The 26797-nt window shown below is 37.6% G+C and overlaps 3 protein-coding genes and 1 long non-coding RNA gene across 5 annotated transcripts in view; 1 reads left to right on the top strand and 3 right to left on the bottom strand.

Moving 5' to 3' along the window:
• Window positions 1-7807: 7807 nt before the first annotated feature.
• Window positions 7808-9893, bottom strand: LOC134810981 (fatty acid hydroxylase domain-containing protein 2-like). Its single transcript, XM_063817678.1, has 6 exons — window positions 9772-9893; window positions 9308-9536; window positions 8971-9182; window positions 8609-8782; window positions 8346-8447; window positions 7808-8137 (listed from the first exon to the last, which is right to left on the bottom strand). Exons 1-6 carry the CDS (start codon window positions 9879-9881, stop codon window positions 7975-7977), a joined length of 990 nt encoding a protein of 329 aa, XP_063673748.1. The 5' UTR covers window positions 9882-9893; the 3' UTR covers window positions 7808-7974.
• A 252-nt stretch (window positions 9894-10145) lies between these two features.
• On the bottom strand, window positions 10146-13915 carry LOC134811039 (DNA polymerase subunit gamma-1-like). Its single transcript, XM_063817745.1, is given in 2 exon segments — window positions 10146-12407; window positions 12410-13915. Coding segments are annotated over 2 exon segments (3423 nt in total). The 5' UTR covers window positions 13793-13915; the 3' UTR covers window positions 10146-10367.
• Window positions 13916-14090: 175 nt separating this feature from the next.
• LOC134811050 (fatty acid hydroxylase domain-containing protein 2-like) overlaps window positions 14091-26797 on the bottom strand; it is a 52892-nt gene continuing 40185 nt past the window's right edge. For both annotated transcript variants that reach the window (XM_063817757.1, XM_063817758.1), the window contains exons 2-8: window positions 16924-16986; window positions 16592-16787; window positions 16237-16358; window positions 15822-16027; window positions 15529-15705; window positions 15317-15412; window positions 14091-15185 (exon numbers count right to left, since the gene is read on the bottom strand). In XM_063817757.1, the coding sequence (XP_063673827.1) occupies window positions 15002-15185; window positions 15317-15412; window positions 15529-15705; window positions 15822-16027; window positions 16237-16358; window positions 16592-16787; window positions 16924-16983 (1041 nt within the window). In that variant the 5' untranslated portion in view covers window positions 16984-16986 and the 3' untranslated portion in view covers window positions 14091-15001. The remainder of the gene's footprint in view (window positions 15186-15316; window positions 15413-15528; window positions 15706-15821; window positions 16028-16236; window positions 16359-16591; window positions 16788-16923; window positions 16987-26797) is intronic.
• On the top strand, window positions 20168-25719 carry LOC134826667 (uncharacterized). Its single transcript, XR_010161732.1, has 4 exons — window positions 20168-20296; window positions 20443-20578; window positions 24224-25093; window positions 25267-25719. It is a non-coding gene; the product is annotated as an uncharacterized LOC134826667 (long non-coding RNA).

The raw sequence follows: 26797 nt of genomic DNA, 5'->3' as shown, positions 1-26797 counted from the left end.
AAAGGACTGAGGAGTAGGAGGACTGATGAGAAGGATGAGGAGGAGGACTGAGGACCGAGGAGGAAGAGGAGGAGGATGAAGAGGAGGAGGAGGACCCAGGAGGAGGAGGACTGAGGAGGATGACTGAGGAGGATGACTGAGAGGGAAGAGGAGGAGGAGGAGGATGACTCAGGAGGAGGAGGAGGAGGACTGAGGAGGACTGAGAAGGAGGAGGACTGAGGAGGAGGAGGACTGAAGAGGAGGATGGAGGACTGAGGAGAAGGATGAGGAGGAGGACTGAGAAGGACTGAGGACTGAGGAGGAAGAGGAGGAGGATGAAGAGGAGGAAGAGGACCCAGGAAGAGGACCCAGGAGGAGGACTCAGGAGGAGGATGGAGGACTGAGGAGAAGGATGAGGAGGAGGACTGAGGAGGACTGAGGACTGAGGAGGAAGAAGAGGAGGATGAAGAGGAGGAGGAGGACTGTTGTGGACTGATGAGGAGGACTGAGGACGAGGAGGAGGAGTAGGAGGAGAACTTAGGAGAAATGAGAAGGAGGACTGAGGAGAACTGAGGAGGAGGAGGAGGAGGAGGACTGAATAGGAGGAGGAGAAGGAGGGGGACTGGGAAAGGACTGAGGAGTAGGAGGACTGATGAGAAGGATGAGGAGGAGGACTGAGGACCGAGGAGGAAGAGTAGGAGGATGAAGAGGAGGAGGAGGACCCAGGAGGAGGAGGACTGAGGAGGATGACTGAGGAGGATGACTGAGAGGGAAGAGGAGGAGGAGGAGGATGACTCAGGAGGAGGAGGAGGAGGACTGAGGAGGACTGAGAAGGAGGAGGACTGAGGAGGAGGAGGACTGAAGAGGAGGATGGAGGACTGAGGAGAAGGATGAGGAGGAGGACTGAGAAGGACTGAGGACTGAGGAGGAAGAGGAGGAGGATGAAGAGGAGGAAGAGGACCCAGGAAGAGGACCCAGGAGGAGGACTCAGGAGGAGGATGGAGGACTGAGGAGAAGGATGAGGAGGAGGACTGAGGAGGACTGAGGACTGAGGAGGAAGAGGAGGATGAAGAGGAGGAGGAGGACTGTTGTGGACTGATGAGGAGGACTGAGGACGAGGAGGAGGAGTAGGAGGAGGACTGAGGAGGGGAGGAGGAAGAGGACTGAGGAAGATCAGGAAGACCCAGGAGGAGGAGGAGGAGGAAGAGTAGGAGGAGGAAGCATCTAAATGTTATTTCCATTTTTGTCCGTTTTCGTCCATTTTTGTCCGTTTTTGTCCGTTTTTGTCCGCTCTATTTTTTGTCCGTTTTGAAAATATAGGGTACCAAACGGACAAAAAACATGATCCCCCTATAACAGCAAAAATTGAACATTTTATTTAGCAATTTAGGTGTCCATTAATGTCCGCTAATGTCCGTCTATGTCCGCCAATGTCCGCCTATGTCCGCCTATGTCCGCCTATGTCCGCCTATGTCCGCCTATGTCCGCCAATGTCCGCCTATGTCCTGTCCTTTTTGGATTCTATGAGACAAGCGGACATAGACGGACGTGACACCCCCCCCTATATCCAATCTAATGAAAAATGAAATTACAAAATCACGAATCACAATTAAATATTATTAAAACATTATGATCATTTGGAAAAGTGATATGACTGGAAATTTTGTACTGACAAAGTGACAAGAAAAGTTATTTTTGTTGAGAGAAACGGAAACATATCGTGATTTTTAAGCACGGAGGTTCGTAGAAAAGAAGGTCATTACAATCACAGTGCTGGCAATAACCACTTTCAGACTTAATATCCCCTTTACAGTTAAATTGAGATCATTTAAATTTGCAGTTAAATGATCTCAATTTCAATTCAATTCGAAGTAATATGTTTCAAATGTATATGTATTGCATTCAAGTCGTTTTAAACAAGTTATGATATTTCTTTGAAGTAACTAGAGTGATTTTGGGCTGTTCTTTGGTCGAACGAATAAACAATATGACCAAAAAAGAACAAATATGCATTTCATGCATAAGTTTACAGTTTGAAATTTAGCATTTTTTAGAGGCAAAGTCAAATCAGATACTTTAGTGTACATATTGACCCAGGTCATTAGGAAAGTTCGCACGAGATGAGGAGATGGACCACATTTCCCAATTTAACTTAAGACGATTGTCACAGGAAGAACTTTTAAGATCGGCATATGATATTTCACATGTCTATAGTTCATCTAAGATAGACAGCGTTAGCAGACAAGGAAAAGGTGATCAGGCTGCAGGGGCAGCTGCTTGTGCAATGTGCAGAAGGACTAACAATTACAGTTGCTTAAGACATCGGTTGAGAAGACAGTGCAAACAACGGTGGAGTCAGGGATTAAGAGCTACAGTGCAGCTGTACAACAGAACAGTACAAGTGGTACGATCTGCAACAGTAACATTCTGAAGAAGGTGATGATGAGTGTCATGGCTGCAAAGGAGGACAGGAGCAAGAACCTGATTGTGTTTGGCTGAAAGAAGAGGAAGAAGAACAGCTTCCAGTGCTAGTAACCGCAGTTTTGGAGGAGATCGGGGAGAAACCTCACTTCGAAGCAGCATGAGTCGGCTATCCGACCAGTCAAGATCACCGTTCCAAGTTCAACAGCAGTTCATCAGATTCTGAAGAAAACAGGAAGACTGAGGCTAGTTGAGACCCACAAAGATGTATGGATCTGTCCAGATAGATCCAGCGAATTTTCTATACGCATGCCAAAAATCAAATGCGTAACTAAAACAGAAATGGAATTACAGGAGTTATAAAGATTTTGTCAAAAAACGAACTTTTAGGGGTATTTATAAGTTTTAAAGTTTTTTGCAAAAAACGAACTTTTAGGGGTATTTCTACATTTCTAATGACCAGTGTCTATTATACAATGCTGACATTTGACTGGTGATAATATCGACTAGGACAATATTTTTCCATGGGACTTAAAGCAGCTGATAGATATCACTGCCATCTAGTCTATCATCAAGTCCCCTTAACAAATTATTGATTATTAGGTATTTTTATTGTATTATTCTAAATCTATGTAGTTTTAAACTAATTACAATATTACAAATCTATTGCATTTATTGAGGACGTTACAGAAGGAATATTATATGTAATGTAGTTTGAGGAGTCCTCACTCTCCTCACGTCCGACAATGGCGTTTCTCTTGTCCCTAATATACCCTAATTATATGTAAAAAAGGATTTAATTGATTTATCTCATAAATTATGGCCATTTAAAATCCCAACATTCTTTTAATCACCCTGCATTATTTATATACTAGCGGCATAAAATAGCTCAAATACCAGGCTGCTAATTTCGGTACAAGTCGGAGAGAAACCTTAACCGCACACAATTGTCAGTGGTCCAAAAGCTGCAAGTACACCGGACTGAACGAGAGTGCTTCGTTCCCTGCTTTGTCATTGCTATAAGGGTATGGAGTAGATTTTTAGTTGGTTGTTATTTGGTAATATTTTTTCGATCTTTTGTGATTGGCCATTGGTTAAGCATGGAATAATTGAGGCAGATAATCTTAAAAGAGTAGCTCAAGTTACAGTATGTATATATAATATTGTGTTAATAAAATATCAACACGTAGGTCGTTTTACGGAATTAAAAAATAGTAATTAATTAATGATGAAACAAAGTGAGACACAGACTAACAGACTAATCTAATTTTATCATTCACATTTTTTTAGATGAAGGAAAAAAACCAGATCAAAAGAGCAAAAGGACCATATTTTAACAAAAATACCAAAATACTTCATTTCAATTTACATGCTAAAAGGATTTTTTAAGATAACGGTTTTTGCTAGTACATCATAATTTTACAATAAAATAATGAAATCAATGTTATTTAAAAGAAATGTAAAATAAATTTGATACGGGTATCGGCCTTACAAAATGACAGGCCTCACAAAATGACAGCCCACATAGACCATGCTGTAGCTTAGGTTCCCTATACATTGAACCCTATTCCTTTTACTGTATGAAAGAAAAAGCATTAATTAACACTTCCCAAGGAATGATAATGACATATAATCTATATTTCTTACATAAATATGGACTTTTTTGCTGTTCAGTCATTGCCCCACCTAACTGTTACCCAGAATGGAGACCAAAGTTTTGAATTTAACCCCAGAAAACCAGGTACTACCATGACTTATGTCAATCAAAGACTACTCTGGTCAAATAAAAAAACTGATTTAGTGACTTTGGTAGAAGAAATGACAAAAAAATGACCTAGCCTCACAAAATGACAGTGTTATGCCTCACAAAATGACAGTTTTATTTTATGATACAAAGATGGCATATTTATATTGGATGCCCCTTGCCTAATTATTGGTATTCTTAAACCCAGTAAGCTCATGATGAGCCTAAATGTGTTTGTTTGATCATCAATTTTGATCAAAATGCCTCACAAAATGACACCGAAAAGCCTTACAAAATGACAATGTTTCAGATTGAATTATTTTCATCATCTAAAATGGATCAGAGACAGTCAATACAAGAAGGAGTTAAAAATAATCATAATGTGACAGTTAACAATTAAGTGACATTAAAAAAGTGAAATTCTGATATCAAAACTTTGATTTCAAACTCTTTGATTTCAAACTCTGATTTCAAAACTCAACGAAATAAAGCTTCTATTTTGTGAAAGCAGAGAGTAATAACAACTCCTAAAACATGTCAAACGTTAAGTAAACACTGAAAAGTGATCTTTCCAGTCATAGAAAATATCAAATATAACCAAATACTGTGTTCAAGTATGAAAACAAAAAATGATTTTTACGTCTCACAAAATGACATTTTTTAAATTTTTTCAAAGTATAAAAAATGTTCCTTTTTAAATATATTTTGGTAAAAACAGAACTGGTATAATATAAACAACATATATATCTAACAGTAAGACACGTGAAAGAATAATGAAACTTTTTCCCAAATCGGATTTGAAGTGATGCCGTTTTGGGTTGTCATTTTGTAAGGCACTATCTCACGCGAAATTGCCCAACTTTTTTTAATCATCCTTTTTCCTGTAAAAGCTATTCTAATCTTCAATCTATTATATTTATCTAACTGTCCTAGGTGAAATCAAATTTCTATAGGCTGCTGTTAAAAAATGACAGCCGTGACGAAATTGTCATTTTGTAAGGCATGTTTTTTTGGAAGATTTCAAAGATGACAATTTTTATCGCAAAATTTACGGTTTTTCAATCAAATCAACCCCCGGGAAGAAAAACATACCTGTTGAACTACCTATCTGGATAATAAAACATGAACAAAACTCATTTTTGTGCATTTCAGAGCCATCTCCTTTTTCGTGTCATTTTGTAAGGCCGATACCCGTATCATGTCTGTATTACTGAAATATTTGAAAATAAAGCACTATATAATATGTTTAAAATTACGATAAAGAGCAACCCAATAATAAAATTGTATGCAAAAAGTTATGGCAAAAAGTTATGGCAAAAAGTTATGGCAAAAAGTTATGGCAAAATTATTTCTCTGCAATAATTTAAATGGTTGAAAATTTACAAGAATTAAACCACTATTTCATTTTCTAAAATAAACTTAAAATGTTTCTTGAATTCAACTTGATAGGGGCTTCCGGCACCGATAATAATTAGAGTTATTGATGTATTATATGAGCGCAGGCAGGTTGCAGAAACCTTCAAGCGATTGTGAGCTCTTGTGTACAGCTGTATTCAGTTTACACGTTGTACGTTTTAGGTTGTGTGTGAGCTAGTTCTTGGTTTGTTTTCCTTTTGATTTCCAGTCAGGGAAATATTACGTCAAGTGTATTCCAGTAGACTTTTTCACGGAGATAAATACAACCCGAGTCCTCCTTATCACTAAAATAGGCTCTATAAGCTCTCATATCTTTTCGTGGAATCGTGTATAGACACGTGTAAACGACTGGAACAATCTGCAAAATTTTTTGAAGAAAGTAGCGGTCAAAATCGTCCTCAGCGCCCTCACCTAAATCGGATACCAAACCATCATTTCCAATATCTTTTTTAATCTCGTCATAATGCTGTTTAATGTTTCTTATATCTTTGAGAAGAGCATATAATATGGAAAAACATCTGTTAGTATCAAAATAACGTTGTTCTTTTTCACGTCGTTTCTTGGTATATTTTACAGCATTCTCTATCTCCTTTGCATAAGACCTCGGATGTATTTTTTTCCATTTTTCATCTAGCAGCTTACATAAATCATCGCTTGAATTGAGTGAATTAGCAACTTTTTCGATGAATAAATACCTTTCGCTTGGTTTCCAGAAGAAAGGGTGGTCCTTTATTTCTTTTGTATTAGGTCGGCCTGAGGATTTGTGTCAACACAAATACCTATCAGTAAGTCAGCTAAAATTCCGTCAAGCACTCGTGGATACCTTTTAGATAAATAGGCAAGTCGTGATCCTTTTTTTATATTATTATTTCGATAGCTTTCATTGCCAAAGGGATGCATATAAAAAACTCTCGGTTTCTCATCGTCCTTTTCTGCCATCACATACTGAATGATGCATCCGAAAGCAAAAATGTCGACATCTTTTGTGGCTTTTATTGTTTCTCTCATCTCATCAGAATTCTTTCTGGAGTTTATCTCTTCAAGCCTAACAACAACTTCTATGGGCCTCCACCCTTCAGTTCCAATAAGACAATCTATCGCAGTTTTACTCTTTCTTCCAGGGTCTATTCTTAGGCTGTGTCCAAAATCTGAGATAACTGGGTTAAACTTCATTTCATGGGTGCTATGTCCTTGAATAGACTTGTTGTCTTGAAGAAGAATATTCTGAGGTTTGATATCACCATGAATGATATCGCAACCGTGTAAATAGTGTATACCATTAAGAATTCCCTGTACTAAATGACTCTTCATGATGATTCTACCATCTCCTGAGGGTAATGGTTCAGGCTTGCCATATTCGATATATTCTGCAAGATTTCCCTTGCACAATTCGAGAGCCAAGAAAATGAAGAAATCATCACGATCGAAAAGATGATACCTGATGACATTTGAATGGACATGCTGCCGAAGTATCTGAGCTTCATTAATGTTTGCTTCTCCCATGTTCGAAAGCATTTCTTCCTTTAATCCTGTAAACGTTTGTCTGGGAATTCGCTTTATAGCCACAGGATCGCCTTCAAATGTTCCTTCATACACACAAGTTCCATTGCTACCAAACCCAAGACTTCGTGAAGCTGAATACTGAAGCTTTGTAGATTGTCCACATGTTACAAATTTGTCTTCAGGGGGAGGGAAATTGAACATCTGAATTTTATTTCATCATATAGGTTCCTTATGACTGAAAATTATGAGAAAATTATACACTATATAAACTAGCTAGTTAATATTAGCTATAATATTGTAATTATTGGATCTGGGCTCTAATATACAACAGGTTCCCGATTTACCAACCCAATTGTAAAATGAATAAATCCATCAATAACGACACGTTTTATTATAAATTGGTTAACTTAAAGTTACTTACAGCGTAAACTTGGATATAATATGGTAAAGATCTAAAAAGTATAAGAAAGTTATGTCATACCACAAAACTAGGTTCAATCTGCAATACCAGAAACATTGTCATTTAAAGATTTACAAAAATTATGAATGTCCATGTGAAAATGATTTAAATGCATAAAATTAGTTAAAACTGAAATCAAATAAAGTTTTTAAAACTATAATAAAATTTGCTCAAAAATATAAGGATGTTTATTCAATAATCGCGATCAAGGTTTATATTAAAATATATCTAAAATAATAAATATCTGTAGTCTGTACATTACATATAGACTTCAATATACATAATATGTTTAAAAAATTATTAATGTCATTATCATTATGAACAATAAGAAATTAAAATTAAAATGGATATGAAAAACTTCTCGAAAAACACATAAATTGTGCTTTTATGTGTAAAAGTGTAGTCTTAAGAGACATTTTTCCTTGAAAATAGACCATTAGATTCAATCCCGTCATTCCACCTTGCAACTATCTTCTCTATCAGAAACAGTTTCATTCACAGGTGTCAGAGTACAGGATATGAAGTGTCTCTTCCCATCAACTGTGCCACTGAAGGGTTTATCTGTACCATGTAGGACGTCTAGAAATGCCATTGTACCGTACCAAGATGTGAACCTGGGGAAATAGTAATTTCGGTGATAACTGGTAACTGGTAACTGGTAACTGGTAACTGGTAACTGGTAACTGATAACTGGTAACTGGTAAAATCAACGTTACTGGTTTTCAAGGCTACGAAGTACGAACCCAATATTAGTAATATAGATTGTAATACAGATTATTGATAGGGAATAAAATACATGAAATCCAATTATTGATCTCTAACGTTTTGTGATGATAGTCGTGTCCCTCAGCACTGTAGAGGAGAGGAAGGTGATATCCGCTCGCGCTGTGCTCTACAGTTGTGTTAAACAGTACCAAGAGTGACCTAAAAAGTAAGAAGAGTATGAGTATGAGGAACAAATTCACTTTGGTGTTATAAAATAGGGCTACAATTTAGCCTAAAGGTCATTACTTCATTACCAGAACTAGACGCATTTGTAAGCATACTACCATGTTCCTTGCCATAATACAATACTAGCTGCTTACCAAATCCATCCCACAAAGAGATGAGACCTGAAGATGTAAGGACCTGCTGCTACTGGGAGGATGTTTCCAAGGATATGCTCAACAGTTCCACAGTGAGACGATACGATACTCATGGGGGCCGTCCATTCGTGATGCTTCTTATGGTATTTGTAGAACTGAGGCATGTGTAGTATCCTGCATAAGGAGAAAATATATGATCTGGAGCAATAAGGACAGAATCTGTATTATAGACAATTTATACCATTACAATATAATATTTCTTTATGTTCAGGGAAGAAATAAATATAGCAAAAACAAGTAAAAGATACTGCACAGTGGACAATGGACACACCCAGCGGAATTAATTGTATAGAAGCACTAACCTATGTCCGTAGTAATTGCCAAACTCTTCCATGATCTTAAATGCCCAGATCTGAAGAACAAGTTCCCCAAATGTGGGTAACAGACCAGTGGATCGGAGTGAGCCCAACCATCTCGTGTTCGGGTAATATATTACAGTCAGAACCACAAAGTTTAGCACTGAAATGTTGTAGAGTGCCGTTTTAAATGTACCCAGAACTTTCTTTCTGTCTGCCTGCAGTTGGAATTAGAGGTTTAAAAGATTGTGCCAAAATAAATAAATAGATAAATCAAGTTCAGCAATGGTCATGACGACATTTAAAAATTCAAATATTAATTCAGAAGATATTAGCCACTTACAGGATTGTTCTTTTCCTCTTGAATCTTATACTTGTACAGCCACTGTGGACGGCCAGTATAGTCAACTACCAAAAAGAAAGAATTAAGTGACAGCCAACATAGCACTCCCCAAATAGTGGTCCCCACAGTTTGGATCAGGAAGCTGTTCTCATTAAACAAATCCTTCCATATCATTCTCCAGATCTGCTCAGCAGCGTCTTTCAATGAGTCCATCATCTGCCATGTCACACTGAAATTTAGCTGTGTCATTCCAGCAGAATCCAGGAATACTGATGAGTGTGAAAACTGAAAAGCAAACCATGTGATGGTCACTATGTTACATACATAAATACAAAACTGACATAATATGTTATGTAATACGTATACTTCCACTTGGAATTGCATAACAACATTATGATAACAGATAAAGTATAATGTAATGTATTATGATGTCACACCTTATGTATAATTGATAAAGTGATAACCTGGTTTGGTCACAGAATGAGAGCCACACTTGAAACAGAGCAGAGCTGAGTAGGATCAGTATCCCAGCTAGGTTGGTGTCCCATATCAGCTTTATGCGGGAAAACTCCATTTCCTTTTGATACTTAAAATACTAATGAAGTCATAAAGTTAAAATATTTGTGATATTATCTAAGACTCATCATGCTTTGTTAATAATCTACTTCGAATGTACGACAAAATGAGGAGTAATATAAGTAAAAGAGTGCAGATTTATATTTTTAATCGTATTTATCATTGTTTCTTGTAGATACTAAGACACAATTGTACTAGTCAATGTAGTAGGTAACAAGAAAACACGTAAGCTAATAAAATGTTTTAAAATGAAAATAAAATCTTTATAAAATTAAAAGATTAAACAATAAATAAGTTATCAGGTATTTATTCAATAACTTTCATATTATGTCAGCAGGATCTACGATAGAGATATGTGATAAAAATGAGATTGCAAATTTAATCAAATAATAGAGTAATAGTTAGCAAATATATAAGATTATATAAGAAAATAATATTCAATCTTCATGATAATAACAAATAATTTAGCTCATCAGTACTGTAATTAAGTAGGCAGTTCTTTACGAGCCTTTAAAACATTAACCCTATCCAAAAGAGTAAATATATCTAGTTCTTCCCCTGGTTCGATGCCATACGACACTGACAAACCGTGAGGATTAGAGGGAGTAACACACTCATCCTTCACACTCTTCCTCAGAGAACGATCAATGTCTACACCACTGAAGAACGCCACATTATTGGGCAGATCATGAATACCCAGCTGAGCGGAAAAGAAGGATCTAGTGAGCAGGTTCGCTATCTGTAGAGCCAGTGCTGCTTCGTATTTGTATTCAAGAGGAACGTGAAACCGGACTTCATCGTGAATACTGAGAGCAAACCTGCCAGGAATATTGTACTCGCTCATCAACCATTTCATGGTGACGAGCAGCAGCTGGAGAAAGTCTACCGCACTGGACTGTACTACCCAGTTAATTCTACTGTTCAGCTGGTAGGATTTCTGGATAACACTGGGTTCTAGAGTTCTGGTTATCCTACACTTAAGGAAGGGTGTGGCAGGGTGCTCTGACCTGGCTATCTCCTCTAGTTTGTTGAACATAGCCGACTCTGACCCTCCTGCGTACCTGGACGTACGAGCTTTGCTCAGTTGAAATCGATTGTATCCCGTGATTGCTGACAAATTTGTAATATCAGCAGAAGAAAGTTCTTCAACATGCATCCCGTGTAGAAGAGCCTGTCGTTTACCAAGATTAGTGAGTTGGTGCAGCTCGTTACCTTTTGTGCTGGCGAACATCTTGTCAATACTCTGCCAAATTTCGTTTTCAGAGAGATCCTGGCAGCAGTCTTTCAACATGTTCCTTGCCAGCCCTTTCCCAGAACCATAAATCCTGGCATAGTTGAAGGCTTTTGCCAAGTTACGGGACACCAGACCAGGCCTTCCTTGGGACAGTTCAGCAGCTGTCTTGCTGTGCATGTCGGTTCCATCGGACTTCTGACCTTGCAGTGCCATCCAGCCCAGCGGTGTAGCACCGTGCTCCCCGAACGTGCTGTCTCCAATCAGAGAGGCAATCCACAGCTCCTGACTGTCCACATCTGCCCCCACAAAGCAATAACCAGGAAAAGGAGTAACTACCCCCTTAAACTCACTCCCTACTCTGTCCGGACGGACGTTGCTGGCTGTTAGCCAGAGTGTCTCTGTGGCTCGTCTTGTTATGGTACCAGCAGGTGTAACTTGTGGCAATATTGCACCCAGTTTTTCCTCACTTGCCTTACTTATCGCTTCTTTGTTGATAAGGTCTGACTCTTGTAACTCCACGACAAATTGGGAGCGGATTCTGTTCCGTGTGTTCCGCCAAGAAGTAAGTCCGGTCCCGAGGGTTAAGACTTGCTCAGCATCCCAACCTCCAGAGCTTGATATCACTCCGCTCTCAATGCTAACAGTAAAGCCTTTACCTAACGGGGATCCCACATTCCCAACATGAGATGCATTCAGTGACAGCTTTTTGAAATTGTGTTGAATAAACATGCAAGGAGGATTATCAATCTTTGTGATGAGAGGAATCTGATCCTTGATGTTCTCAAGTCTTGTTGAATATTCTTCGTTACGGATAGCATCTCTTTCGATCACAAGACCAACTTCATCAGGAATTGGATCTAAGATTGTTACATCAGGAAAGAACGATCTAACAAGACTTTGATCAAGTCTAGCCTCATCTATTGATTTTGGTTCAAGAAAACCCCATCCATGATGGTGAGTACGGTAAAGAGTGTGTCCATGACAAGCTAGTTTTAACAGCATTGGGGCGATTGATGTAGACAGCGATATTTCGCTAGGACCTCGTGTCCAGCTGATGTCATGATAGGTGCTTGCTTTGGGGCAAAGTGCTCTGTACCACTCTGGAGCTCCAAGGTAGTGTTTAGGTTTCTCAGCTGTTCCACTACACACGGTGTTGATCACGTCTGATATGGAGGCGGGCGATGGATTTTCAAGTTCCTCATTGCGCTGTAAATCTTCCTCGGCCTGCAGTTTTTTTGAGAGTTTCTTGTTTTTCACACCGAAGATTTTCTTAGTGGACCAGTTCAGTTGAACATCCAAGGGTCGGATTCTGTTCTCTTCTTATCCAGATGATACCTCAGCAGTGCATCGTCTGCTAAGTTTGATAAAACGTGTTGAATTTCTCTCTGCATGGTGTAAAACATATTATCTGCTTCATTGGTGTATCTGTGCCAGTTTTTGTTAGTTGGAATGAAGCAGGACGCCATCTCAAACATCCCAGCCAGTGTGACTGGAGAAGGAAACCTCTCCCTATACAAACCCCAAACTTCTTTCAGAACGTTGTAAGTAGCAACAACATCACTTGCACAATATGCCGTTAGACTCTGAAACTGAGCTTGAATATCAGCATGGGTTCCCGTAACAAAAACATCACGTGTGCTCTTATCAAGATCACTGCCACAATAAAGTTTATGGACTGCAGCCAGAGAATTTGGAGATCCAACTTTCATCCAGTCCTTGTCCAGTGTTTCGTTTCGTGAGTTAGCTGCGAGCCATTGACCCTTCTGAGTATTCTCGAGTCCTGAAACACACACGTGAAGACTTTGTGTATCTAAAAATCTTAGAGTTGACCTTTGTTCAGAATACTCTTCTGCGATTCGAGCCCGATCATACATGATATGGTGTCCTACGACAATTTTTGGCTGATTTCCAAGAGGGATCAGCAGATCCGTGCTTGGAGCTCGATTGTAGAGCCATGGCTTGTCAAGAGCAGGACTGACCCAACTATAGACGAACTCTGGAGAAAATGCCACAGCCAATGCGGGTAGATTATTTCCATTTTGTATGCAAACTTCAACATCAAAGACTAAACCACTGCATTGTGGAAAGGGGACGGAAACAGGTCCATCTTTACCGTATTTAGTCCAACCCGGACATCTCTTCCACTCAGTTGGTAGTTTGGGGAGAACTGGAGTATCAACAATCTGCTCAATGAAGTCTGTGTATGGTTTGAGCTGATCTTCCGCAATTCCAGTGAAAAATTCGGGAAGATTTGACATACTATCCGGCAGCGAAATGTCAATAGAACGGGTGACTGGTCGTTTTCCTTCATTTAGTCCAAACAACTTGAGCTGGGCATGACACTGACCCTTCACTTTGTCATCGAGTTTCGGACTAGGTTGAGAAAACAGTTTTTTATGCAGAGAGGATGCAATCATCTGAATACCAAATGTATTGTATCTAACATCGTTATTATCACAATTAACTTTGAACACAATGTCATTTCTAGGAGCACATACCGGCTTAGCAGAGAGCTCCTCGGATCTTTTAACGACCTCATCGCTATGATCTCTGTTTTCAAATGTGGTTTTTACATTCTTACTGAGAACAGGGGCCCGCCTAATACTGTTCTTGTTTAGTTTGAACCTGATAGCAGAGAGGTCCGACACAGGTGAGAGCAACCGCTTGTGTTTCATACCATAATTTTAATTAGATCTACTGTTCACCCAGAGTTACATTTCGAGGATCTTAAAGCAACTATGAGCTATCTTTTGAGATTCTATTCCATTAAAATGCCTAAACTAGGATCATATCACCTGAAAATACACTTTCAGTAATGAAAATTTTCTTTCAAGGTCTTGACTGATTTTTTATGATGGCTTAAATTAAAGTACCAGACATGATAGTTCGTTGTGTCAGATTTGATATTTTGATATAGTGTTTGCAGTTTAATTTAAAAGATTCTGTAAGTCGGATAAGCAGTGATAAACGCAGTTATGTAAATTTTTATCAGATGACATAAAACATTTTGAAATTAACATAGATAGAATCACATTTTATAAAATCAGCAGCACAATTATTTTAATTTAAAGACACAAATCAAATATTAAATATTCACCTATACTAGAAAACACAAGTTTTATATTTTCTATGACGTAACTAATTAAACAATTTCATTTAAGACTAATTTTAAATTACTGCAATCAACTAATTTCTGATATGATACAGAGTGGTCCGAAATTAAATCCAAAATCACTTTGACCTCACTGCTACATAATTGACCACAGCCTTCGCCCTTCGTACATTTACATGAGGCTTATTCTGGGATAACCTTTATTTTATACCTTCTGTACTAGCGAATCAATCATTAAAAATGGATGATACATCATACATGCAATTTATCAATAAAACTGATAACGTTAAATCTATTCTTTTATACTTCTTTATATAACTACTTTGTACACAGTAATCATGAACTATGCAGAAAGCTTATAGCACACAATAAAATCTAGAATTACAATTGCATGATCAGCAAAATCTTGTTAAACTTTATTATATTTATACGATATAATATAATGTATCCTTCATACTAATAAGTAATTATACATAGTTTAACGATATAATAGAGCTCTCGATATCTGGCAAAAAGGGTTCGGTTTGAAGCTTCTAATTCACTAATCATAACAAATATAATAAATCTAATAATAAATCTTACCTAAAAAACTCAAAATTTTCTTCTTTCCGAAATAGCTGTCTGTACAAACACAACACAGAATAACGTATACACAAAATGTAAAACAAACAGTTCACAGTTTACAGTTTACAGTTTACAGTTCACAGTTCATAGTTCAAAATTCCAAAATCTTCAATTCCGCAGTTCCACTTAGGATTCCAAATTCAGGTCTTCACTCAGCTTTGCCAGATTTACCAGCTTTTCCACCGCCTCTCACCGGTTCGGGGTGTATCTGCTTGATTGGAGTGAGGCTGTAGGAGATGTAGTGACGTTTCTCGTGGACGCTACCAGCGAAGGGCTTGTCTGTCTTGTGGAGCTTATCCAGGATTCCCAGTGTTCCGTACAGACAGTTGAACCTTGAAGTTTTGATATCAGTGAAATCATTGATCACTACTTTAATGACTGGCTGTATTATACAACATTTTAGTTTATGAGGGTGAACACACATGAGGCACACTAGAAGCACAATATAAGTTGTTTAACTTACACTTTGTGGTGGTAGTCGTGAGCTTCAGGAGAGAAGAGGAAGGGAACATGATATCCACCGTGGGCCAATGTCGTAGAGAACAGCACCAATCCAAACCTGATTAGATAGATTATAGTTGAATAATCATGCAGAACTTTAGCTGCAGAGGGCAGTTTGGACAGTAAATTTGGTAAGATAGCTACTTCAGTTACAGTTTAATTTCCAAAACTCACCAAATCCAGGTCACAAAGAGATGCGATTGCATGAGGAAAGGTCCAAGAGCAATAGGGAACAAGTTCGATACTACCATCTCCAGCGGGGTACAGTAAATTGAAGTTATACCAATTGGGGCTGTCCATTCGTGGTGCTTCTTGTGGAATCGAGCGTACAACTTGGGGTGATGCAAGATCCTGGAAGAGTAAGCTTTGATAGAAGATGTCTAACAGTGCATGACTTACTCAATCTGAACGCAAAGACAAGACAGGCTATCGGGAAACACAAGATGGTGCACAAAAGTCTGTTTTACCTGTGACTGTAGTAAAAGAATATTTCCTCAACAATGTTAAAGACCAGGAACTCAAGGAGAAATCGGTTGAAAGTTGGGAGATCGCCCTTATGGTATGATCCATTCCACTGCGATGCCTTGTAGAACACCAAAGTAAAGACTGGACTGACAACTCCAAGGTTGAAAGCAGCAGTTCTGATGCAACTCCATAGTCTTTTTCTATCGACCTTGGAACATTCATGGTAATGTATTAATTGATGAATAGAGCTATCCTACGTGTGATTATCTCTGCCTTGAGAAAACAAAAAATATTATTTTGTTTGACTAAGTGGTAAAGTTTTTGCTTTGATTTAACAATACCTTATTAATTAATAATGTATTAATACTGTATTTCAAACTGCATAGTTTTTGACTATCCAGTAATATGCTAACTTACAGGTTGATTCTTTGCATCCTGAACTTTGTACTTCAGCAACCAAGTTGGGTGTCCTGTGATGTCACACAACAGAAAGAGAGCATTGAATACGGTGAAGCATATAATACCATTAAGTCCAGACCCTAGAAAATGAAAGTGAACAGGTTGGGATTTTGTGTTGAAAAAAGTTCAAAACAGAATGTTATTTGTTAAATTGCACAGTGAGTAAAGAAAATATTTTGAACCTATGTGGGTAGAATCACATTATATTCTTTGTGATTGATAAGCCATCATATCAGCAATTGATTACACATCTAGGATTTATGCAGCATATTGAGACATGATTGTCTAAACTACAATATTGAATAAAACCAACCAATAAAATGGACAAGAAAGTCGTTTCTGCCAAACAGCTCGTAAATAGAGGTCCAGAGAGAACCCCAAAAGTCATGTGAAGCTCCCCATATTTTGTCTATGTATGGATTAACAGAGTTCTTAACAGCAATAGTTGTCAGTATTGCTGTTCCAGAGATGAACAAAAGAGACCTTAGTGTTTCCCATAACACACCTCCCTGAAGAAAAATAAGTTGAATAAAAAGCATGGCGTTACACAAAGACATGCATTAATACTTTATTAATTACTGTCAAAATAACTATCATAATCAAAAAGCATATCAGCTATCAATAGCAAATAATCGATTTAATCACTTTTGGGGGTGAATGTTGTTCAGCATTGACGGGTCTGCTAGCTTCAGTTGCCGTTGTCATGCTAAAAGGAGTTCAATTTTGTTAAATATTTAAGAAACATTATTGCAATTGCAATTAATACAACGACATGGTCTCACCTAATGGACCTAATAAACTACAGTCAGATCTCTCTATACCAGGCCCCTTAAGAAAATGAAAAATGCGTGGAATACAAAGAAAAACCTTGCAAAAAGATGAAAGGCAATATGAGGTATGATAATCCATATTTTAAACGGGAAAAGTTCATTAAATCAAAAATTGCCATCAAATTGGCAGAGCATAATACAAAAGTAATGGAAATGGTTCATTGTTACCAATATTTTTTGAACTTTAAACAATCAAATATGATAATCGTGCTCAAAACAAGCTAATTAACTTAAAGTTTGCAGGAAAAGAAGAGGTCTGGTATAGCAAGGTAACCGGTGTAGAAAACAGCCCTACAATAACAAGTGCAGTCACATTATCGTAGGAGTTTCAGTTTTCACATACATCCCTGTCCAAAGATTCTGCGAAAGGTGAGATTCCCTCGACGAAACAAAAAAGGTCTATGTCTTTGAAACAGCAATAGTGTCTACAGCTAGAAAACAAACAGGACAAGAATAAGTTTTCAAACCATTACCCAAGGCACAGGAGAACTTTGAGGGGAACATATGTCATGTGGAGGGCCATGATACATGATCCCTTACCTCCACCACAGGATAACTCTCGAACTTAACTAGTATGCCATACCAGTACAGGACATAATAAGCAGCCTGTTAAAAGAAACATGACCTCTGAAATCCAAAGGTCAGTTGCTTTTTTAATTGATCTTGAGTTTGTACAACTAATTAAAATTCACAAAACTTCTATACTAAGCCATTCAACACAGTATTCATTGTGTTAAAAATCGCCTCCAGCTCCGGTTTGAGTTTCCTAATATAAGGTCAACCAGTGCTTTATATAGGTGCAGGGATGAGTGGTTGTAAGAGACTTCTGATAGATGAGTTTCATATTTTTGTCCTTTTTCCATAGCCTCGTAGTAGGTGATGCGACATTGTATCGACATTACTGGGCAGCGCTCAGCCTGTCATTCCGCCGAATCATTATTCGGCGGATTTATTATGTTTATGAACATAATAGCCTGGGGTCCCCAGGTAATATCGACAGTGAGCCGCGCGTGCCGACAGTAGGTAATTAAGGTTAGTTTTTTAGCGCTAACTTCGGCCAGCACAAAATTTTTGAAACAAATTTATATTTGGTAACCTTCCCTCAATCCGATCTTAACAAAAATTGGTAAGCTGATTTATAAAATTTTACGGATGTTACTCGTTTAAATTTTTTCGAAATAGCGCTTTTTTATTTTATTGCCCGAAACTTGACATACGTTGCACGCCACTTTTCGCGAGCGAAGCGCGCGCCGCCGAAGGCTTGAGAGTTAAGTAGTGAGCTAAGTAGTGAGCTAATTAGTGATTCACTCCCGACGCGAGAACAAAGCGCCAGGAAAATAAAACTATTTTTGCGCGAACTTCTAATTTTACTGACGCCGCGCAGAGATGATCCTGATATCTCTGATATTTGTGATACGTAACATGTATCAACCCGAGACAAGTGCTACGAATTAGCGCACGCCGGGCTAGTCAATTAACAATGGACAGTATAGACTTACAAAAAAAGTTGGCGCATACCCAACGCGAGCTGACTACTCAGAATGCGCGAGCACGTCAACATAAAATTTTTCGCGCCCTACAAACTTCGGTAGACCTTATAATTTGCAACTGAACGCTTGCGTATGTCGTAGTTCAAGCTGCGCGCGCGGTATGAGTATTTTCATTGCATCATACAACATAAATTATCGGATTATAAGTATAAGCTATTTGTACTGGGATTTTCTCATCGATACTTTAAATGACTAATCTTTAAAAACAAGGTCGATTCTTATACAATTACAATATATTTTGCATATGCGCGTTAAATCAATTCGTTATCATGTAATAATGTGTGTCATACTTAAAGCTAGGAATATTTGTGTAATATGGATTTTCATTCTAAAACATGGAAAGATTTCATCAATTAATGTAACTTGGTACCATATGGTTTATTTGATCTTATATGTTATCGATTTATATAGTTTTACGTTATCGTGTATCATGTATTGATAGTTATACATTATTATTATACAACGAGTCCAACCCAGCGCGCGTTTTGGTAGTTTATAAACCTACAAATAATTTTATCCCCTGATAAACTCCAAGATATTATACATCAACGGATTATAATCTCATTGTATAGTCACATAACATGATACCATGACCTAAATTTTGACAAATGGCTAAGCTCTTGACAAAAATTATAACCTGTAAAAGTCATAAAAATGATAACTTCACATAATCGGGTGGAAATCATGCTTTTTAAAATTTTTCACGAAAGTTTTTAACAGCATATTGTTTATCACATTTTTTTACACAAGATTTGAATCATGTTGTAATTTTGTTTTCCAATATTTTGATCAAAAATAATTTTTATTTGGATTTCAAAGTACGCACTACGCCGCGCAGTTAGAAATCGTAATTGTTCTGAACAAGTGAGATTTGAGATTTAATCATTATTTTCACAAGTGAGTCGATATATTGCAATCCCATCTCTTTTCGTTGCTGCTCACAGCATAGAGCTTCAATGCTCAAACCGTATATCTAGTTGATAGTAAAGTAGTATAGAAGTAGTAAAGTAGTATAGAAGCTGTTTCGTTGCACATTGAAATACAGATATTACTAAATGATCTTGAGAGGTTATTTAATGTAATCGATTTAGTGTTACTGCCTTTAAGCTGTGATGTGCTGGAGACTACTAAAACTTGTTCTAGTATAGAAAAGCACAGCGGATTTTGCTATCATGTTACACTTTTGTAGATCAGGATCGAATTTGAACGTATTACTCCTAAACAGATTATTTCAATCCTGCATTATATGGAAATATCGATAACCCATTCGAGCCTTTTTTAAATGTGTTTATGTTTTTGAAAAAGTATATTATTGTGATACTTCCATGTATTAAATCGTTTAAATGGTATGGTAAAGAACAGTACACAGATACTTATTCTTTGATGCCCCGAAACACATTCCTAGCTCTAGATCTGCCTTACATTTCAATAATGGCTCTTTCATCACATTTGCTTGACAACTGCTGATTTGTAATGCTTAAAATTGATCCCACTCAGTTTGACTATCTTAGGTTAGCTGTAATATCGAACTCGACAGTAGCTTCCTCTGTCATGTCGGAGATCTCAGGAGACGACTGGGTATTTTGTGTCAAGAAGAGGTTAACCTCCCACTTAACAAGATAAACATCAAATTCATAGGTTTGTCTCTATTTTGATGGTTACTGATACAGCAGTTCATGTGTTTAAAATGTATGGGTTAAATTCTAATTAAATTCGGTAATAAATATTACTGCAAATGTTGTAAACGGTAAAACCATTGTGTATAAGACAGTCAATTATCTCAGGAGTGCCAAAAAGGTACCGTTTAATCGAGAGGACTTCACTGATGACAGAGATGTGGAAAAGACTACGTCCTTCTCTGGAAAACTACAAGGATAAAATACCCACCTTCTTCGGGAAAAAGTCCATCATATGCGAAAGGTAAATCGTTTATTTTTGAAAACCCGATCACGATCAAAGCATATACAATTTGGGCATGTCCCAGCCAACTTAAGCCGAAAATCTGGCTTTGAAATCTTTAATTTGAAAACACCCAAAAATGTAGTTAATATACCCCTCCACCATACCAGATCGATTTTAAGTCAGCCAAGGCATAATTACTGCCCAAAAAGCCTGTTCCAAATTTGTCTCAATTCTGTTCCAGAATCCCAACTTCTCTGAAACCAAAATGGAACATTGCCCACAAAGCCTTTTCTGAGGATGCTAGGGCCACCAAACTTTTCAAGGACACTCCTGGTATCGATACCAATCGATTCTGATCGCCTTCAACTCAGTTTAGGCGATTTTAGGGTAAAGTTCATTTTTGTTCATTTCATGAACCAGGGGATCATTTTGCACTAAAAAGGTTTTTTAAAAGTTGAACAAAAAATGTCACAATTTGATGTGTGAAAATAGTGCTTTCGATGTGAAACTGGATGATTCTTGACGCACCCTATCCCTTCGGTGGAGTATTAAATTTCAAAGAAAAAAACTTCTGAGTTGCTGAACATGTTAGTAAACAATATGCCCCTCTACCATACCATATCGATTCCATGCCAGTCCAGGCATAATTACCGCTAAAAAGCATGTTTCTAAATTTGTGTCAATTGTTTCCACCATCTCAACTACTCTGAAACCAAAATAGAAACATTGCCCCAGAGCCCTTTTTGAACATGCTAGGCACACCAAACTTCTCAGGGACACTCCTGGTATCAATACCGACCGATTCCAATTGGTTTTAGCCCAATTCAGGGGATTCTAGGAAAATGTTCATTTTGTGTTCATTTCATTCATTCCATGAACCAGGGGAGTATTTTGCAAGTCTAAGTGGCTGGAAATGTTAGTACATGTGTCCTTCTACCATACCAGATAGATTCCAAGTGGACACGTTCAAAAAAAGGTGGCACTAGAGATTGATTTTTTTTAAATGAGTTTTAAAAATGGTCATTGCTCTTTGTTGGTTGATATATCTATCTATACCTTTAGAAATTCGATTAAATTTCGTGATCCTGAAATCACGGAGTCTGTAGTGCTTATATCACAGGAGTTATCGTTATTTGTGTGCCAATGATTCAAAAATCACACAATTAGAAATGCAAGATGAATCAACACTAGATAATCTGAAAAGTACTATTCACAAAGACGCCAAAATTGATATGGTGACTATAATGCATGTAAGGAATAAAATGTCTTATCTGAAATTGTTATTGGTGCCAAAATGATTCAAAAATCACAACTTAAACATTGGAAATGAGCCTATTTTGAGCAGTGATTATTGAATCATCTTACGTTTTTATTGGCTTTCTATCATTTGTTAGGGTACAAAATAGTATTAAATAGTATTAAAACCAGTTAATATGATTCAAAAATCACATTTTCGTTATTGGTGCGCTATTAAGTCTCACTATAGTAAGCCTTAAATTAAGTGCACAATATGACAACATATATCTATTCTATGGTTCTTATTATGTGATTTTTGAATCCATGTCTAAGCTTATACCATATTGAAGGCCTTTGAGCGATAATTTTTGATCTGGGTGGTTAAATGATTCAAAAATCACACAAATCTGGCTACCAACTATGTAATTTTCTTTAAAGTATGACAATTGAATCATATGTAATGTTCAAGTTGTAATGACATTTTGAAAAGAAAGGTAATGAATCGATAATCACATTTCAAAAATCCAATTAAGTATTATACGTAACTGATTGATTCATTTGTCACAGTATGGAGACAAAATTATCATGGCTTGAGTAGTAAAAGTACTTGCCTAGTTTAATCAGTTTAAAATCAGTGTTTTTTGATTATTGATTCCACTATTACTCTAATAACGAACTTCTCCATGACCATAAACAAGTGCAGTGTCACAACAAATTACTGCAGATTTACTATGAATACCAACCTGATATAGAGCCAAAAAGTGATGTTGTTGTTGTGAAACCAGTATTTCTGGTACCCATAGGGGATTTGAAATCAACTTATAAATCAAATGTCATTCCTCAAAGTATCATAATCAAACCCCGGGCGAGTCCAAAATTAGAAACCTGAGTATTGATTCATATGAAATATGAATATCTCTTAAACGATAAAATTTCCTGAACCAGATCTGACTCGCTATGCCTGTTCAGACATGTTTGTCTGCCAGATCGTGGTACCTGAGTCCCTTCATTGCCGTGCATTGAAATCACACAATAACACACAAAGCTAGAATCACGGCAAATCGACATTCATCGCTTTTTCATCGGAGTACTAATGGACAGTGTTCAAATGGACAGTGTACATTCCCCTGATACAGCATCATTTCAATACATGCTCATTTATGTGATTTTTGACTCATTATGGCACTTTTAACCATCTAAATTCTCTAAATATTAGTTAGCATGATATAATTGACATTGATAGAGTTCATTGTTACAATCATTCCGTTGATATTCATATCACATTCATCATTCTAAAATACTTAGTCAGAATTAACCCTGTATGTGATAATTGCATCGTAACTCTACATTTAACCGGTGATTCTTTGCACTTTTAACACTCAGCTATCTCAAAAAGGTTCAATAATCACATTGAGAAGCAGGACACACTCACAGAATGTAAATTCATGATTAGAGGTGCAAGAAATGAATATTTTGTGATTTCTGGCTCATATCTGCACAATTAACAGATATAAAGAGATGAATGACTTTATTATGTGACATTTGAATCTTTTTGGACCACATTAAAATTTTGTTAACTTTCATAGCATACTCCTTGAGATACAAGTATTTTAAAATGCTTCACACAATTTTGGCAGTGAAAAATCAATCTCTAGTGCCACCTTTTTATGAACATGTCCAAGTCAGTACAAGCATAAATACGGCTGTAAAAGCATGTTTCCAAAATTGTATCAAATGTTTCCACCATCTCAACTACTATTTTCATTTTTGTTCATTTTCCATACATTCCATGAACCTGGGTAATGTTATTTGAGTTTTGATGGCTCTTAGGCCTAGTTTTTACCTACATCCATCTTAGAAAACCGAATTGAGGCTTCCCAGCACTTAAATACAGCCAATACTTCGATGTGCCCATGTTCCAAAAATCTGGATTCTCAGGAGGATTATTGTGCCAAAATTGGGACATTTTGGAACATTGGTAACATAGGTTCTAGACATGTAATGATTCTCAAACTTGGTTTGAGTGGTCCTAGGACTAATATAAACACTTTCCGACCCATTTTAAACCATTCTGAGCACTTTGAGAAGAATGTTCATTTTCGTTCATTTCTGGTCATTCCATGGGTAGTTTTATACGACTTTTTATGGTTCCTAGGCCTAGCTTACGGCTATATCCATCTTAGAAATCCGAACTGAGCCTTCCCAGCACTCAAATACGGCCAATACTGTGATGATGGCGGCTGGCGCGAATTCGATTTTCGGTAAAAACCACATCAGTTTTCAAATTTGAGATATTTTTAGCGCGCACTGCGTGTTAAATTTTAAATTTACGCCAGCTAGCAGGTGTCAGATTTACTGGTTATAATTGTGGGAAGTCCATCTATGTTTAGTATTAATAATTTTTGGTTGACTATTTATTTTCCCCAGGAAACTTACTCACGTGCGAAAGACGAACTCTAAGAATTGGAGAATAACGGCAGTAGACAGCAGCTAACTTCCCCTGTACTCAACGACATTGAACAATAGACACGAAATGACTCGCTGACCCCCTACAAAGTACTTGTGCTCGGAGGCAGAATTTGGCATCGTTTGGGTCGAGAGATTTCCAAGGGTAATGATACAGTTAAACTGTATAAAAATACCTCTCAAAAACAACCTTCTCCTGGTCGGCCATGTCCCTCATCCTGCACTTGACCCCTGCAGAGGTCACAAGAACATCGGAGCACAAATGAGCGAGAAACGGGGAAGCCTTAGCTTCCGGGTCAAGGACTGCATCACTAGCACCTACCTATTGAACCTATTGATAGGTTTAAAAGTAGGCATCTTCACGCAATCTGCGGACCACCTCCTAGCAGCGAAATACGGATATACCCTCCCTATTACATGCGTTCAACCGGCACCCGAACCACACGCTGTTTCTTAGACACAACTTCCCACTTAAATCAGTGTCCTGTCGCATCAACTGGCATCGGCAAGTGGCGACACTGTGTAGACTCAACCCTGAGCTTGATCAGAATCTTCAGTCACAAACCTGACACCGTTTCGGGGCTTGCAATACGGTTTTCTGTCAGGCTCCCAGCAGTTTCTTTTGGACCACCATCTGATCTGACAATCACCCGAGGATACCTGCCAGAGCTCGCAATTTACGACGAGTTAGCTTATGGCACCTCTGGCTGTTAAGTGAAGTCATAAAGCTCAAACAGCTCTCATCTCCCATTCTCTCTTCCTAGACAGCAGACCTGGGAGAAACTCCTTCTAGCCGGACGTCACGCGTGATGTACGAGAAACTACGGACAGGTGTGTACCTATACTTTTTAAAATTACACATTTCGTCTGGATTGTGATTCACTGCAAAACAAGTCGCAGGTTCCAATTGTAGAACTATAAAATTTTAATAATTCATGGTTGATTATACGGCCTAAGCGGTATACAAATAAAGCGTTATTATTATTATTGCCTCTAATCCTCAGGGTACTCCTACTTGCGTGCGAAAGACAAAGGCAGCAAGAATCGAAGAACAGAACCCCGACCACACTGCTTGTGAGAAATGAGCAGCTCTTGATCTAGGACAAAAAACTTTCTTCTGTTTAATATCTAAAACGTGTTACGTGTGATATTACACCAACTTTTGATTAATAATACGAAACTTTATACCTTATAAAGTATGATATTTAAACACGAAAATTTACATTCTGAAATTGGTATAGTGTTCCTTTAACTGTTCCTTCAACTTTCATCGTAGCTTTTTTCAAAATATTCTTCAGTGCCATCAACAAACAGATTTTTTCATTTGACTGAACTGTGCCATATTTGATATTGCCTCTGTATTTTATAGGGAAAATTTTTTAAATCTTGCAAGTTGATGTAATTAAGTTTTAAGTTAACGTATTATAGATATGTTAACACTAGTTTATGTTTCAGTATTTAAATTGTTTCCATTTATAGTTTAACCGCTCCCTGTTGTAGAGTTATCAGATCTTTACTTAGGATAAACAATATAATATGAAGTTCGATAATAATATTAATAAACATTAATTGTATTCACTGTTTTCTAGTCATCAAACTTCAGATCAGGAGGTGACCGGGACATGATTTTAGGCCTGACCGGGACCGGGATACAAAATGTGACTTGACCGGGACCGGGACTGAGATTATCAATTTACCGTGACCGGGACCGGGACCAATAATTTCTGGGATTTCTATCTTACCGGGACCGGGACCAGGACCGGGACCAACAATACAATTTTTTCGGGATGACCGGGATTTTACCGGGATGACCGGGACCAAAACTGGTATTCTCATATTGAAAGCTGCAACTTTCATTTACATTATAATTGAACAATTTGAATAAGTAATAACTAGAATATTAAATTCAATATGGGGCATGGGCCTAATGTACTACACCAATAATGTTCATGTACTGATTACTCAAGTTCACCCTCATTCCTCAGTCAATGATCCCTCATTATTCAACAGTTTCATTCTCCAATTGACAATTGGGCGTAGCCCGAGTTGAAAACTTGATGTTAGTTTGCACTTATGAGTTATGTAACGATATTAGTTACCTAAACTTGTTTAGCAATTTTAAACATTGTTTTGTTTGGCTCAGAGGTTGTTTTAAGATGAAATTCACAATGAATGAAAGTAAAAACTTAAAATCACAGTGAATGAAATTATGTAAAAGATCCCGGTCAAAATCCCGGCAAATTTGAGTGATTGACCGGGACCGGGACCAAGAATCCTGAATTGACCGGGATCATAAATCAGCATTTGACCGCGACCGGGATGAAAAATGTGACTTGACCCGGTTGACCGGGACCGGGATAACTCAAAATTGCCAATCCCGGTCACCTCCTGCTTCAGATCGGGGTAATATATTTATAATGTACAAAATGATACGCTCTCGAATGCACGCTTCCTTTTCCTCACCTTCGCATCTTTGATCTTGTTAAGTAAAACACATAGTAAGGTTCCCCAGAAATGTCCTGTAAACTTGACTTT

Source organism: Bolinopsis microptera, chromosome 2 (assembly GCF_026151205.1).
Source record: "Bolinopsis microptera isolate Bmic1 chromosome 2, MBARI_Bmic_1.0, whole genome shotgun sequence".
Classification (NCBI taxonomy): Eukaryota; Metazoa; Ctenophora; class Tentaculata; order Lobata; family Bolinopsidae; genus Bolinopsis; species Bolinopsis microptera.
The sequence above is the reverse complement of the archived record's forward strand: the minus strand, read 5'-3'. Positions and strand labels throughout refer to the sequence as shown.

Bases quoted from the DNA above. Each gene is read 5' to 3' on its own strand.
- LOC134810981 (XM_063817678.1), bottom strand. From the start codon at position 9,881: ATGGAGTTTTCCCGCATAAAGCTGATATGGGACACCAACCTAGCTGGG. The intron at 8,783-8,970 runs GTTAGTGCTTCT...CTCCTTATGCAG, and splicing joins GGCAATTACTACGGACATAG to GATACTACACATGCCTCAGT. The intron at 8,448-8,608 runs GTAAGCAGCTAG...CTTACTTTTTAG, and splicing joins CTCTTTGTGGGATGGATTTG to GTCACTCTTGGTACTGTTTA.